This window comes from Rutidosis leptorrhynchoides, chromosome 3 (assembly GCF_046630445.1).
Source record: "Rutidosis leptorrhynchoides isolate AG116_Rl617_1_P2 chromosome 3, CSIRO_AGI_Rlap_v1, whole genome shotgun sequence".
Taxonomy (NCBI): domain Eukaryota; kingdom Viridiplantae; phylum Streptophyta; class Magnoliopsida; order Asterales; family Asteraceae; genus Rutidosis; species Rutidosis leptorrhynchoides.
In genome coordinates, this window is record NC_092335.1 from 653,663,108 (window position 1) to 653,679,680 (window position 16,573).

The window sequence follows — 16,573 nt, forward strand, 5'->3', positions numbered from 1 at the left end:
AACCCTAAACCCTAATTTTCAAACCCTAATTTATAAACCCTAATTTCTAACACCTCAAAAAACAACTTTAATTAAAACATTACATATGATACATGTTATCATTTATTTCTTCGAGCATTTTCATTCTAAAATAATAACATTTATCACAAAATGTCTTTTTTAAATGTTCAAATTTTCATGCGATCTTGATGTTTGAAAAAAAAATTCAAAAAAAAAAAAAAATTTTACTTCCCTAAAAAAAGTGTTTCCCTCTTAATTAAAACACTTATATATATATATATATATATATATATATATATATATATATATATATATATATATATATATATATATATATACATTGAAGGGATCGAGAGAGAACTAGGTGAAATGCCTCGTTCATATCGATTATAAACGATTTACAATAGTTGATTATATCGCGAGGTTCTTGACCTCTATATGATACATTTTACAAACATTGCATTCGTTTTTAAAAGACAAACTTTCTTTACATCGAAAGTTAACGGCATGCATACCATTTCATAATATATTCAACTATAATTGACTTACTAATAATCTTGATGAACTCAATGACTCGAATGCAACGTCTTTTGAAATATGTCATGAATGACTCCAAGTAATATCTCTAAAATGAGCAAATGCACATCGGAAGATTTCTTTCATACCTGAGAATAAACATGATTTCAAGTGTCAACTAAAAGGTTGGTGAGTTCATAGGTTTATCATAAAATAATAAAATTCATCATTTTGATAGACCACAAGATTTAAATCCTGCATGGTACAAATAGGCCCGAATTCTATACCCACCTGTAATGTACATGCGATATCTTTTAAATACAGTACACCTTTCTCGTGTACGAAATCATCTTTCATAAATCTTAGTAACCGTACACATATCTTGTGCACAAAAATAACATACACATAACCTGTGTATAAAATCATTCTCTCGATACATAACATTCACTTTTTATTGCTTTCATAGCTTGGATTGGTAACCGACCTTAACATATAATGCGCATAATAATATCCCCTAAACAGAACATCTCGTCTGTATAATAATCATATAAACTTCAAAGTACTAAACACCACGTCCACTAGCCCTTTCGTCTAGTGAACATTCTGGGTGGGGGTGTTAAACCCGGTAGCTACCTTTAGGATTCGCGTCAATTAGGCGTGCACTAATTCTCAAAATTAGTGATGTTCCCTAATTCTTAGGTTACCAAGCAATAATAATCTGGGGAAAAATTATCATATCAGTTGTGGCAATTATCACGTCCACATAATTCAATGGTGGCAATTATCACGTCCACATAATTCATTCGAGGAATGTTTTGCTTGTGTCTATCTCGTCAAACATTTATAAAAGAATTTCATGTATTCGCAGTTCAAAATGTATTTCAAAAGCATTTAATAAAGCAGTTGTAAAAGTAGCGCATGTATTCTCAATCCCAAAAATGTAAAGAGAAAAAGGGAATCAAATGAACTCACCTATTTTATTTTGTAGTAAAAATACATATGACGACAATGAACAAAAGTAGGGTTGGCCTTGGATTCACAAACCTATATTATTCGTATATGTATTAAACGTATTCTTGTAATCAAACAAATATTTATATTATTAGTGATAATTTTTATATTAATAACTTATATATTTTTATTATATATCCATTTTGTGTATTTTAGATAAATAAAAGTATTAATATTATTAAATTATGGTTGTTAAATATATTTTTATTTAATTACTCTTCCTGTTTACAAAATACTAGTTATAATAACTCTAGAATATTTATAATGATAATAATAATAATTTTCATACTTTTAATAATATTAATGATAGTATTAATATTAGTTTTAGGGAAAAAAATATATAGACTTAAAGAAATGACACTTTTAATAGTATTTATATTAATTTTTAATATTAACAGTACTTGTTATTGATAATCATGAAAAATGGTAATATTAATAATTATACCTATGTTAATATTAATAATATTAATAATTATAAAATGTTACATGCACTAATACAAATGAAGATAATAATAATTTGTATCGTTTAATATTAATTATAACTATATTGATAATAGTAATACCTATATTGATAATACTAATAATTATAGGATTTTAATAAAACTTCAATTATTGATTTTGATCTAGATAACAATGAATATATAATAGTAATACTCTTAATTGCAATAATAATAATAATAATAATAATAATAATAATAATAATAATAATAATAATAATAATAATAATAATAATAATAATAATAATACTACTAATACTACTACTTATTCTATTAAATATAACTAAGTTAATGATGATAATTAGAATAATGATAGTAATAATTACATTTAATAGTAATACTAGTTAATAATAATAATAACAACAATAATAATAGAAATCATAATGATAATAATAAGAACAATAATAATTATGATAATATCATTAATAATCATAATATTAATATTTGAAATAAAAACTACCTTCAAGGAAATTAGTTAAAAAAAAATAATGTTCCGAACCTGGCTCGAACCCGAGACCTCCTGCTAACCAACATACCACTCCACCCTCTGATCTGTCTTTCTTTTCCGAATAATATCCCACAGAAATATTTATAACCTGTTTTAAATGGCTTTGGTTTCTCCTCCTTCGTTTTCACAGACTCAATCGACCATAGCAATCCTCAAACAATATGGTGAGTTAAAGTTTGGATTAGGAATGAAAGTTGAAACAGAACTGAAATATAATAGGATCATTTGTTCGACAGACAACAACAAAAAATATATATGTGTGTGTATCTGTACTCACGGATGAACACAAAAAAACTAATAATTTGATTTGAAGATTCAAGCAGTTTTAGATTATGATTACTACACAAAGTATGTAGTAAATCCTTTGCTGAAACCTTGGAAATTTTTAATTGGACATAAATCTTAACAGGCAATTCGAATTCGACCCAAATTCATACTGTTTGACTTTTCAACCGAAGCTTTAACTCGTAAAATTAGAATTCGTTAAGAGAAATTAAGACTTGAAATTTTGCAGAAAGTTTTAATAGACAATTCCTAACAGAACTGTTTTAACAGATTTTGAAAAATCGTAGGAATTCGAGCTTTTGATCATCTGAGTTCAAGAACAGAGTGATGAGCAGTGTTTTCTATCTTTTCTGTTTGAATTATCAGATAATGGCAGTTAAGGGTAATATAATTGATAATGGTAGTGGTTAAACGAATGATTCCTCAACAACCTGAGACAAATTGTTTGTTATATGGTGGAAAAATGTGTCGATGCTACTACTCTCAGACAAAACGGGTATAGGAAGAAAAATAAAAATAAAATAAAAGGTGAAGCTGATAGCTAACAAATTTTGTAATCCTCAGTGATAGGGTTCGACTTTTGAAATAGAATTTAAGATAGGAACTAAAGTATGATTGTGATGTGCAACTATCTTGTACGAAATCCCTCTTTCTGTTTATTAAATTATATTCAAATTCTATAAATAATTAAGTATTATATGTAAATATTAATTCTAATAATGTTAATAATAATTATCTTACAATAATAATAATAAATAATAATAATAATAATTATTATTAATAATTATACTGTTTATTAACAATAGAAATACCATTAATAATAATAAATAGAAAAAATATAGTTAATAATACTAATATTAACACTAAAAGTAACAATGATAATAATTAAAATAATAATTTTTATTAATTATTTTAATAATGATACTAATAATAACAATATTGATAATAATATTAATAATACGATAATGTTGTTGTGTTGGTCCCTTGATAACAACAGGAGTATTGTAGAGGGGGGTGAATACAATTTCTTTCAAGATAACTTAACAGTTAAACTCGATTAGTATTCAAGCATGCAAATAAATAGAATCACAGGTAATTTTCAACAGTTATTCTTTATTAATTGAATCACAAAGAATCACAACTATCATTGGCGGAATGATAGTTGGTTGATACAGATTACCTAGATTATAGCTAAGAGGTAAACTAACAGCTATTACACGTTTTAACTCTATAAAAAATAAACCCACACCACTAGTTGTTACAATAGTGGATACAACAATTTATAGTAGTCTCATTAACCGTGTAATGGTTCTATTGTCCACTGGTACATAGGATGTCTGTACTTGTTGAGATAACTATATCAGAGAGCATGCTCTCTTCTTTCCTCTTTGGTAGCTATTTGCAGGAACACCCCAATTCGGTTTGGCACCACTATTTGATTATACAAATAGAATGTTGTGTTCCCTAGGTGTTGACAAAGTATAGCCCATGTCTGCACATGCGTTAAACTTCTGCATTCCCACGTGGTCTTGTAAGGTCACTTGTCAGCCGTCGACACGTGTCCTTTTCTGTTCAACTTTGTCTTAGACTTCTGTTGAATAGTACCATTGATGTAGACCACTCGGGAAACTACTATGCTTATAATGGAGCATAGCTGTCTTGTGTAGTAAGCTGCATTCCAGCTGTGCTGGTTCTTCATTGTTGAGCCACTTCATGTTCTTGATTTGCTGAGTACACATCATGTGCTGATTAAAGAACACTGTCTACCTTGTGCTGGTAGACTGAGCAGCAAACTAAACACTTGACACAGCTATATCTGCTGTCTATACATGAACAAACTTGTGCTGACTGCACATAACTTTTTAGTGCAAATAAATTACAGTTTTGTCATAATTAAATCCTTAATTATTTTGGAGACTCAACAATCTCCCCCCTATTTGATGATGACAAAACCTATGACATATAGAGAAAACACTAAAGTCAGCACCGAGGGACCTAATGAAAAATAGGTAGTAAATTTGTCCCTTTTTAAGTTTGTTTTTGGGATCTTTTGCTGAGTTATCCATATCTTATAATTTGATATGATTTTGAAGAGAAACTCATTTCACTTTCATTACAACACAGTATGTACAGTAATTATAACAACAGCAAAATGAAAAGTGAATTAAACAAAAGATACAATTTGAGCACATAGGAGACTATCTATCTTTATCTTTATCTCGTTCTTCTTCAGACAGCTCCTCTTGTTTGATTCTCCAGGCTTCAGGGAACAGATAAGATACATCAGCAGGGTCAAATACAGGGATATGAGGAGGTAGAATGATGGGGCCTCTTTCGGTTGGTCCTTCACCAGTAGATTGCTTTGCTTTAGGCTTTTGAGAAAGGACTTCTTCTACATTCACCACTGGTGCATTCCCAAACCTTGTTGCTTTCTTGAAGAGCTGTTGGAGTTCAGATTTAAGTGTATTTTTGATAGCACTTTCACCTTTACCAATGAAATACTCCAAGATCTCCATCCATTCACTAAATCCAAGGGATCTTAACTCGTCACAGTTTATTCTTTCTTGAACCTTATTCTCCCTCATGACATTGAAAGCTATTTTTGACCCTCTGTTCACTTTGATGATCCTGCTGGGATTGGATCTTCTATTCATCACATCACCATACCTACTCCTATAATAATGATCAGGAAATTCAATGGTACGGACAGATTCTATAGGAGCAGTAGCAGGTGCTTTCTCAGCAGTTTCCATTTCATCAAGTGCCTTATCCTGTTCTTTGACAATGGCTTTGGCTAACTTTAAGGATTCAGCCTCTTGCTTTCTATCAGCTGCCAATTTGTCTTCTATGTCCTGAAGCCTTACCCTCTCAGCAAGTTCAACATCAGCAGCCTCCCTTCTTTGAATTTCAGCTTGTAGGCCCAACAAATAATCGTCGGCAGTGATTTTTCAGGGATTTTGCTATTTCAATCATCTTTCTACCCTCTTCAGTTCTAAGGGCAGCACGATACTCCCTTAGATCCATACCCAGCTTGCGAGCCTCTTGAAATTGAGCTTTCTCCTCATCAGTAGAGTGCCTTTTGTAGTGACCCGAACTTTTCCATGTTTATATATATATTAAATGAAATTGTTATTTACATGATTAAGTGTTTCCAACATGTTAAGCAACTAAACTTGTTAAGACTTGATTAATTGAAATATGTTTCATATAGACAATTGACCACCCAAGTTGACCGGTGATTCACGAACGTTAAAACTTGTAAAAACTATATGATGACATATATATATGGATATATATATAGTTAACATGATACTATGATAAGTAAACATATCATTAAGTATATTAACAATGAACTACATATGTAAAAACAAGACTACTAACTTAATGATTTTTAAACGAGACATATATGTAACGATTATCGTTGTAAAGACATTTAATGTATATATATCATATTAAGAGATATTCATACATGATAATATCATGATAATATAATAATTTAAAATCTCATTTGATATTATAAACATTGGGTTAACAACATTTAACAAGATCGTTAACCTAAAGGTTTCAAAACAACACTTACATGTAACGACTAACGATAACTTAACGACTCAGTTAAAATGTATATACATGTAGTGTTTTAATATGTATTTATACACTTTTTAAAGACTTCAATACACTTATCAAAATACTTCTACTTAACAAAAATGCTTACAATTACATCCTCATTCAGTTTCATCAACAATTCTACTCGTATGCACCCGTATTCGTACTCGTACAATACACGACTTTTAGATGTATGTACTATTGGTATATACACTCTAATGATCAGCTCTTAGCAGCCCATGTGAGTCACCTAACACATGTGGGAACCATCATTTGGCAACTAGCATGAAATATCTCATAAAATTACAAAAATATGAGTAATCATTCATGACTTATTTACATGAAAACAAAATTACATATCCTTTATATCTAATCCATACACCAACGACCAAAAACACCTACAAACACTTTCATTCTTCAATTTTCTTCATCTAATTGATCTATTTCAAGTTCTATCTTCAAGTTCTAAGTGATCTTCATATATTCTACAAGTTCTAGTTACATAAAATCAAGAATACTTTCAAGTTTGCTAGCTCACTTCCAATCTTGTAAGGTGATCATCCAACCTCAAGAAATCTTTGTTTCTTACAGTAGGTTATCATTCTAATACAAGGTAATAATCATATTCAAACTTTGGTTCAATTTCTATAACTATAACAATCTTATTTCAAGTGATGATCTTACTTGAACTTGTTTTGGTGTCATGATTCTGCTTCAAGAACTTCGAGCCATCCAAGGATCCGTTGAAGCTAGATCCATTTTTCTATTTTCCAGTAAGGATATCCAAGGAACTTAAGGTAGTAATTATGTTCATAACATCATTCGATTCATACATATAAAGCTATCTTATTCGAAGGTTTAAACTTGTAATCACTAGAACATAGTTTAGTTAATTCTAAACTTGTTCGCAAACAAAAGTTAATCCTTCTAACTTAACTTTTAAAATCAAATAAACACATGTTCTATATCTATATGATATGCTAACTTAATGATTTAAAACCTGGAAACACGAAAAACACCGTAAAACCGGATTTACGCCGTCGTAGTAACACCGCGGGCTGTTTTGGGTTAGTTAATTAAAAACTATGATAAACTTTGATTTAAAAGTTGTTATTCTGAGAAAATGATTTTTATTACGAACATGAAACTATATCCAAAAATTATGGTTAAACTCAAAGTGGAAGTATGTTTTCTAAAATGGTCATCTAGACGTCGTTCTTTCGACTGAAATGACTACCTTTACAAAAACGACTTGTAACTTATTTTTCCGACTATAAACCTATACTTTTTCTATTTAGATTCATAAAATAGAGTTCAATATGAAACCATAGCAATTTGATTCACTCAAAACGGATTTAAAATGAAGAAGTTATGGGTAAAACAAGATTGGATAATTTTTTTCTCATTTTAGCTACGTGAAAATTGGTAACAAATCTATTCCAACCATAACTTAATCAACTTGTATTGTATATTATGTAATCTTGAGATACCATAGACACGTATACAATGTTTCGACCTATCATGTCGACACATCTATATATATTTCGGAACAACCATAGACACTCTATATGTGAATGTTGGAGTTAGCTATACAGGGTTGAGGTTGATTCCAAAATATATATAGTTTGAGTTGTGATCAATACTGAGATACGTATACACCGGGTCGTGGATTGATTCAAGATAATATTTATCGATTTATTTCTGTACATCTAACTGTGGACAACTAGTTGTAGGTTATTAACGAGGACAGCTGACTTAATAAACTTAAAACATCAAAATATATTAAAAATGTTATAAATATATTTTGAACATACTTTGATATACATGTATATATTGTTATAGGTTCGTGAATCAACCAGTGGCCAAGTCTTACTTCCCGACGAAGTAAAAATCTGTGAAAGTGAGTTATAGTCCCACTTTTAAAATCTAATATTTTTGGGATGAGAATACATGCAGGTTTTATAAATGATTTACAAAATAGACACAAGTACGTGAAACTACATTCTATGGTTGAATTATCGAAATCGAATATGCCCCTTTTTATTAAGTCTGGTAATCTAAGAATTAGGGAACAGACACCCTAATTGACGCGAATCCTAAAGATAGATCTATTGGGCCTAACAAACCCCATCCAAAGTACCGGATGCTTTAGTACTTCGAAATTTATATCATATCCGAAGGGTGTCCCGGAATGATGGGGATATTCTTATATATGCATCTTGTTAATGTCGGTTACCAGGTGTTCACCATATGAATGATTTTTATCTCTATGTATGGGATGTGTATTGAAATATGAAATCTTGTGGTCTATTATTATGATTTGATATATATAGGTTAAACCTATAACTCACCAACATTTTTGTTGATGTTTTAAGCATGTTTATTCTCAGGTGATTATTAAGAGCTTCCGCTGTCGCATACTTAAATAAGGACGAGATTTGGAGTCCATGCTTGTATGATATTGTGTAAAAACTGCATTCAAGAAACTTATTTTGTTGTAACATATTTGTATTGTAAACCATTATGTAATGGTCGTGTGTAAACAGGATATTTTAGATTATCATTATTTGATAATCTACGTAAAGCTTTTTAAACCTTTATTGATGAAATAAAGGTTATGGGTTGTTTTAAAATGAATGCAGTCTTTGAAAAACGTCTCATATAGAGGTCAAAACCTCGCAACGAAATCAATTAATATGGAACGTTTTTAATCAATAAGAACGAGACATTTCACCTTTGACCACTGTTGTTTAAGTATACACCAATTTCAATGCCATAAGTCAAGGCAGTGATGTAGAGTGGCTGATCAAGAGGATGATGCAGCAACCTAACTTGGCGTATCCTTTCATTAATAGCAGCTTGTCTTTGCTCAAGCAATTCTTGTACAGTGATCTCCAGCCTGTAAGCATCTCTTTCATCTGGATTCATTTTAAATAAGTCTGGCTCACCATGGGTAACTGAATCATCTTCCCAAGTTCTGTATTTACCATGACGTTTTGGGGAAGATGGAGGATACATGATTGATTCACCTATGCCAGATGAACTCACTGGAAACTGATTGACACGATTATTCTTTGTTCTGTTAAAATAAGTGAGGGTCTGGGGAGAGAGGGGATTGAACAAATAAGTGATCTCCACTACCCCAGACTGTAAAGTCAGCACGATTAACCATATCATCATCTTTATTAGCACCCAACTCAACCACCTTGGCTGGGTCTTCAACACTTGTAACACCCAGCAGCACACTTCTGGCTGGGTCTTCATTCACAGCACTCCTTGCTGTGTCTTCAGTACTAGCTGACTGATTAGTATTAGCTGGTACAACCACCTCAGTATCTTCATCAGCTGCCTCAAATAAGGGTCCTTTCCTTAGGGGCTGATTGTCCCTAGGAGCAGATTTCACCCTTTGTTTATCTATGGGCATGGGTTCAGCTGATGGTTCTTGTGTTGATACTGGCTTAAGTGGAGGCGGGTAGGGAATGATAGCAAGATGCTCCCCCTGAATATCATCATCATCAAGATTGATTGTTTCTGCTGGCTTATGTTGTGTAGCTGGCTGTGCAGAAGATGTTGGGCGAGAAGATGAGCTGGTTTCTAACATAGCATCTAACCACTTCATAAAAATGTCAGCTCTAACTCCTCCCCCTGACTCAGTAGATGCAAGATAATCTTTCATTTCTTCAAGAGTAATCCGTTTGATCCTGTCTGCTCGCTCAGCATACAACGTTGCCTTCTTTTTGTCGTATTTGACCATGAATTTAGCATTTCTTTTTCGTGCATCCTTTTTGAATTTATCAATACCAATCAGGTCATCATCAATGTCCCTCTTTTTTAGGGTCAGCCATCTCCTATGCTCAATTCTGTGGCATTTAAGAGCAACATAGGCATCCCATTTGACATTGAAGGCATCATTTAATTCTTGCTGTCTCTTCTGATGTCTCTTCAGTTTTCTTTTCATTCTTCTTTCAAAAGTTTGAGAGACAACAAAAGCTTCAGAAACTGCCAATGCAGAAACATCACTGGGCTTACTGCCAGAACCAATATCATCCACTGATGTGGCAGACACACTGGGTTGAGATTCACCAGCTGCCTGTACACCAGCTTCAGTATGAGCGTTGCTAGGCTTAGTGCCAGAGTCTTGACCAGTAGTACCATCACCACCATCACCATCACCATCACCATCCCTCCTTGGTTGTTTAGGAGCCTTTTCATGCTCATGCTTCCCCTCTGATTGTTTTCTCTTTTTGAGTTTCTTTTTAGATTTCTTCTCCCCCTTTTTGTCATCAGCAGGGGCAGAAAGGTGAACAGGGAAGACCTGTGCATCAAGGTCACTATCTGAATCTGGAACAGAGAATGCAAAATTGTTCCAGTCAGTAACTTCAGGAGTAAGATGGGCACCATGATCCACGCCAAATTATCGAAAAAGGAGGTTGGAAGACCTAACTTCATTCCTTACAACACCCATAGCCATCTATTCAATAATGGCCCTAACATCACCCTGTAGGGCAGCCAGTCGTTGCATATTTTCTACCATCTGAACATAGGCAGAAGCAGGAATCATGTTAGCCATTTACTGTTCTTGCGAATCCAATCTCTCATGCAGCACCGTATTTTCTTCATTAAGAAAAAGAATTCTGCGATTAGCAGCGTCCAAATCAGCTTGAAGACGGGCAATATCCTCAGTATACTCATTGTGAGAGATGATTCATTTCTTTAAGTCCTCCTCCTCTTCATGTTGTTTGACAATGGCAGCCACGACAAGATCTGCAAAGGCACATACTTGTTTGAGCTGGGCTTCAATATTGGAAGTGGTAACTTGCCCAGCGTTACATATGGCTTCAGTCACACTATCAAAAATAGCAGTACGAATGGTGGATTGTAGATCAGGTGTAACCTCTGCGAGTGTCTTATAGACAGCCAGGGTGGAGATGTCAGCCACCTCATCAGCATTAAATTTAACATAGTTGGTTGAGGGGTGGTCAGTAGCAGCTAACACAGAACTACCTCTGTGGGGTGGTGGAGGTGGAAGGTCAGAATCTGACTCGTCACCATGATCACCTTCATTTTTACCTTCACCCGAAGGTTTAGAACCACTGGTATTCTTGTCAGCATCATTAACAGCATCATCAGTGAGATCCACTGGTTTGTCTTTAGTGCCAGTCACATTATCATGAGTGACTGGTTCATCCTTACCAGTACCTTTATCAGCATCACCATCAGAAGAAGATGATGAGGAAGAAGCTGATGAATCAGAAGGTACCGGCAAATCAGAAATATTCTGATTAACATATTTACCAGTAGTGGGATCTCTGATGAACTTGAGCGGCCTCCATGTTGAAATGTCCCGTTCTTATTGATTAAAAATGTTCCATATTAATTGATTTCGTTGCGAGGTTTTGACCTCTATATGAGACGTTTTTCAAAGACTGCATTCATTTTAAAACAAACCATAACCTTTATTTCATCAATAAAGGTTTAAAAAGCTTTACGTAGATTATCAAATAATGATAATCTAAAATATCCTGTTTACACACGACCATTACATAATGGTTTACAATACAAATATGTTACAACAAAATAAGTTTCTTGAATGCAGTTTTTACACAATATCATACAAGAATGGACTCCAAATCTTGTCCTTATTTAAGTATGCGACAGCGGAAGCTCTTAATAATCACCTGAGAATAAACATGCTTAAAACGTCAACAAAAATGTTGGTGAGTTATAGGTTTAACCTATATATATCAAATCATAATAATAGACCACAAGATTTCATATTTCAATACACACCCCATACATAGAGATAAAAATCATTCATATGGTGAACACCTGGTAACCGACATTAACAAGATGCATATATAAGAATATCCCCATCATTCCGGGACACCCTTCGGATATGATATAAATTTCGAAGTACTAAAGCATCCGGTACTTTGGATGGGGTTTGTTAGGCCTAATAGATCTATCTTTAGGATTCGCGTCAATTAGGGTGTCTGTTCCCTAATTCTTAGATTACCAGACTTAATAAAAAGGGGCATATTCGATTTCGATAATTCAACCATAGAATGTAGTTTCACGTACTTGTGTCTATTTTGTAAATCATTTATAAAACCTGCATGTATTCTCATCCCAAAAATATTAGATTTTAAAAGTGGGACTATAACTCACTTTCACAGATTTTTACTTCGTCGGGAAGTAAGACTTGGCCACTGGTTGATTCACGAACCTATAACAATATATACATATATATCAAAGTATGTTCAAAATATATTTACAACACTTTTAATATATTTTGATGTTTTAAGTTTATTAAGTCAGCTGTCCTCGTTAGTAACCTACAACTAGTTGTCCACAGTTAGATGTACAGAAATAAATCGATAAATATTATCTTGAATCAATCCACGACCCAGTGTATACGTATCTCAGTATTGATCACAACTCAAACTATATATATTTTGGAATCAACCTCAACCCTGTATAGCTAACTCCAATATTCACATATAGAGTGTCTATGGTTGTTCCGAAATATATATAGATGTGTCGACATGATAGGTCGAAACATTGTATACGTGTCTATGGTATCTCAAGATTACATAATATACAATACAAGTTGATTAAGTTATGGTTGGAATAGATTTGTTACAAATTTTCACGTAGCTAAAATGAGAAAAATTATCCAATCTTGTTTTACCCATAACTTCTTCATTTTAAATCCGTTTTGAGTGAATCAAATTGCTATGGTTTCATATTGAACTCTATTTTATGAATATAAACAGAAAAAGTATAGGTTTATAGTCGGAAAAATAAGTTACAAGTCGTTTTTGTAAAGGTAGTCATTTCAGTCGAAAGAACGACGTCTAGATGACCATTTTAGAAAACATACTTCCACTTTGAGTTTAACCATAATTTTTGGATATAGTTTCATGTTCATAATAAAAATCATTTTCTCAGAATAACAACTTTTAAATCAAAGTTTATCATAGTTTTTAATTAACTAAACCAAAACAGCCCGCGGTGTTACTACGACGGCGTAAATCCGGTTTTACGGTGTTTTTCGTGTCTCCAGGTTTTAAATCATTAAGTTAGCATATCATATAGATATAGAACATGTGTTTAGTTGATTTTAAAAGTCAAGTTAGAAGGATTAACTTTTGTTTGCGAACAAGTTTAGAATTAACTAAACTATGTTCTAGTGATTACAAGTTTAAACCTTCGAATAAGATAGCTTTATATGTATGAATTGAATGATGTTATGAACATCATTACTACCTTAAGTTCCTTGGATAAACCTACTAGAAAAGTGAAAAATGGATCTAGCTTCAACGGATCCTTGGATGGCTCGAAGTTCTTGAAGCAGAATCATGACACGAAAACAAGTTCAAGTAAGATCATCACTTGAAATAAGATTGTTATAGTTATAGAAATTGAACCAAAGTTTGAATATGATTATTACCTTGTATTAGAATGATAACATACTGTAAGAAACAAAGATTTCTTGAGGTTGGATGATCACCTTACAAGATTGGAAGTGAGCTAGCAAACTTGAAAGTATTCTAGATTTTATGTAACTAGAACTTGTAGAATATATGAAGAACACTTAGAACTTGAAGATAGAACTTGAGAGAGATTAATTAGATGAAGAAAATTGAAGAATGAAAGTATTTGTAGGTGTTTTTGGTCGTTGGTGTATGGATTAGATATAAAGGATATGTAATTTTGTTTTCATGTAAATAAGTCATGAATGATTACTCATATTTTTGTAATTTTATGAGATATTTCATGCTAGTTGCCAAATGATGGTTCCCACATGTGTTAGGTGACTCACATGGGCTGCTAAGAGCTGATCATTGGAGTGTATATACCAATAGTACATACATCTAAAAGCTGTGTATTGTACGAGTACGAATACGGGTGCATACGAGTAGAATTGTTGATGAAACTGAATGAGGATGTAATTGTAAGAATTTTTGTTAAGTAGAAGTATTTTGATAAGTGTATTGAAGTCTTTCAAAAGTTTATAAATACATATTAAAACACTACATGTATATACATTTTAACTGAGTCGTTAAGTCATCGTTAGTCGTTACATGTAAGTGTTGTTTTGAAACCTTTAGGTTAACGATCTTGTTAAATGTTGTTAACCCAATGTTTATAATATCAAATGAGATTTTAAATTATTATATTATCATGATATTATCATGTATGAATATCTCTTAATATGATATATATACATTAAATGTCTTTACAACGATAATCGTTACATATATGTCTCGTTTAAAAATCATTAAGTTAGTAGTCTTGTTTTTACATATGTAGTTCATTGTTAATATACTTAATGATATGTTTACTTATCATATTATCATGTTAACTATATATATATCCATATATATGTCATCATATAGTTTTTACAAGTTTTAACGTTCGTGAATCACCGGTCAACTTTGGTGGTCAATTGTCTATATGAAACATATTTCAATTAATCAAGTCTTAACAAGTTTGATTACTTAACATGTTGGAAACATTTAATCATGTAAATATCAATCTCAATTAATATATATATATAAACATGGAAAAGTTCGGGTCACTACACATGTACCAGGCCATGGAGAAGCAGCTGGAGCCATGCCAAAATAATGATAATATGGCTGCTCGTTGATCTGTTTTAAAGTAGTCAGCCTCTCATAAACTTCTTCTCTAGCTGGTCGATCAAGCTGAGACAATAGTTCAGTCAGCTCCTCGTGAGGCAATTTGCTAGCTGAGACTATGGCAGTTTGAGGATCAATAGTTAGCTGATCCACCAGCAGAGCAACTCCGGGAGTGATAGACGCTCCTCGATAGATGCAGTTAGGTACAACTTCATCAGGATCTGGCACCTGGCACACATATGGTTTCTTCTCAGCAGAAACAGTAGCCTAAGAAGAGTCAGTAGTGGTAGATGCAGAGGTACCAGCATCCATAACGGGTTTCGTAGAACCAGTAGCAGCAGTAGGTAACTGTGCAGTAGGTGAAGGAGCAGTATCTGCAGTACCTTTAAAGAAATTATCCGGTGTGGAATCAGACACCTGTAGATTACCAGTGGAATCCACAGTAATAAATTGTCTTGATTGAAGATCAGAAACGTCCGGAATAACACTAGTAGCATCAGTGTCCACCTTTGGCTCTTTGGAAACATAGCTAACATCCTGGAGAAACGAAGGCCAGGAAACAGCACCAGCATGCAAGCGACCACTAGTAACCACTTCAGTAGTAACAACAGTTGAAGTAACAGTGGTAGTGGCAGCATTATCAAAATCAAGAACCTCCTGAACAATATTACCCTGTGCACCAGAGTCTGATGGAAAAGTAGCACTTTTACCAGCATCCATGATAACATCAGATGGAAAAGTAGCACAAGTACTAGTATCCAAAATAACATTCTGTGCATCGGTAGCAGCAGCAGATGCAATGTCACCCGTTGGTTCAGTGACAGGTTCATCAAGTAGAACATCCTTGACAATATTGTTAATTACCTTTTTAAGAACATGAGGATTCACTATGATTTCATCTTCCACTTCAGGTGCAGTAGTGGAAGCAGCAATGTGAAGACCCGTCCTAATCCATCCGGACGAAGTACATATCGATTACAAACGATTCACGAAAGTTGATTACATCGCGAGGTAATTGACCTCTATATGATACATTTTACAAACATTGCATTCGTTTTTAAAAGACAAACTTTCGTTACATCAACAGTTGACAAGCATGTATAGCATTTCATAATATATCCAAATATAATTGACTTAATAATAATCTTGATGAACTCAAAGACTCAAATGCAACGTCTTTTGAAATATGTCATGAATGACGCCAAGTAATATCTCTAATATGAACAAATGCACAGCGGAAGATTTCTTTCGTACCTGAGAATAAACATGCTTTCAAGTGTCAACCAAAAGGTTGGTGAGTTCATTAGTTTAACATAAATAATCATTTCATAAATTTTAATAGACCACAAGATTTCATATTTCCATTTCTCATAAACATACGTCCCATGCATAGAGACAAAAATATCATTCATATAGATTGAACACCTGGTAACCGACATTCACAATATGCATATAAGAATATCCCCATCATTCTGGGATCTTCCTTCAGACATGATATTAATTTCGAA

General features: G+C 32.9%; 1 protein-coding gene across 1 annotated transcript in view; it reads right to left on the bottom strand.

The window, feature by feature from the left end:
- The window catches only part of LOC139902499 (protein ROOT HAIR DEFECTIVE 3-like), a 163,773-nt gene extending 147,830 nt beyond the window's left edge, over window positions 1–15,943 (bottom strand). Inside the window, exons 1-2 of the mRNA XM_071885112.1 lie at window positions 15,930–15,943; window positions 15,449–15,768 (exon numbers count right to left, since the gene is read on the bottom strand). Coding sequence (XP_071741213.1) covers window positions 15,449–15,768; window positions 15,930–15,943 — 334 coding nt within the window. The remainder of the gene's footprint in view (window positions 1–15,448; window positions 15,769–15,929) is intronic.
- Between the last annotated feature and the right edge of the window lie 630 nt (window positions 15,944–16,573).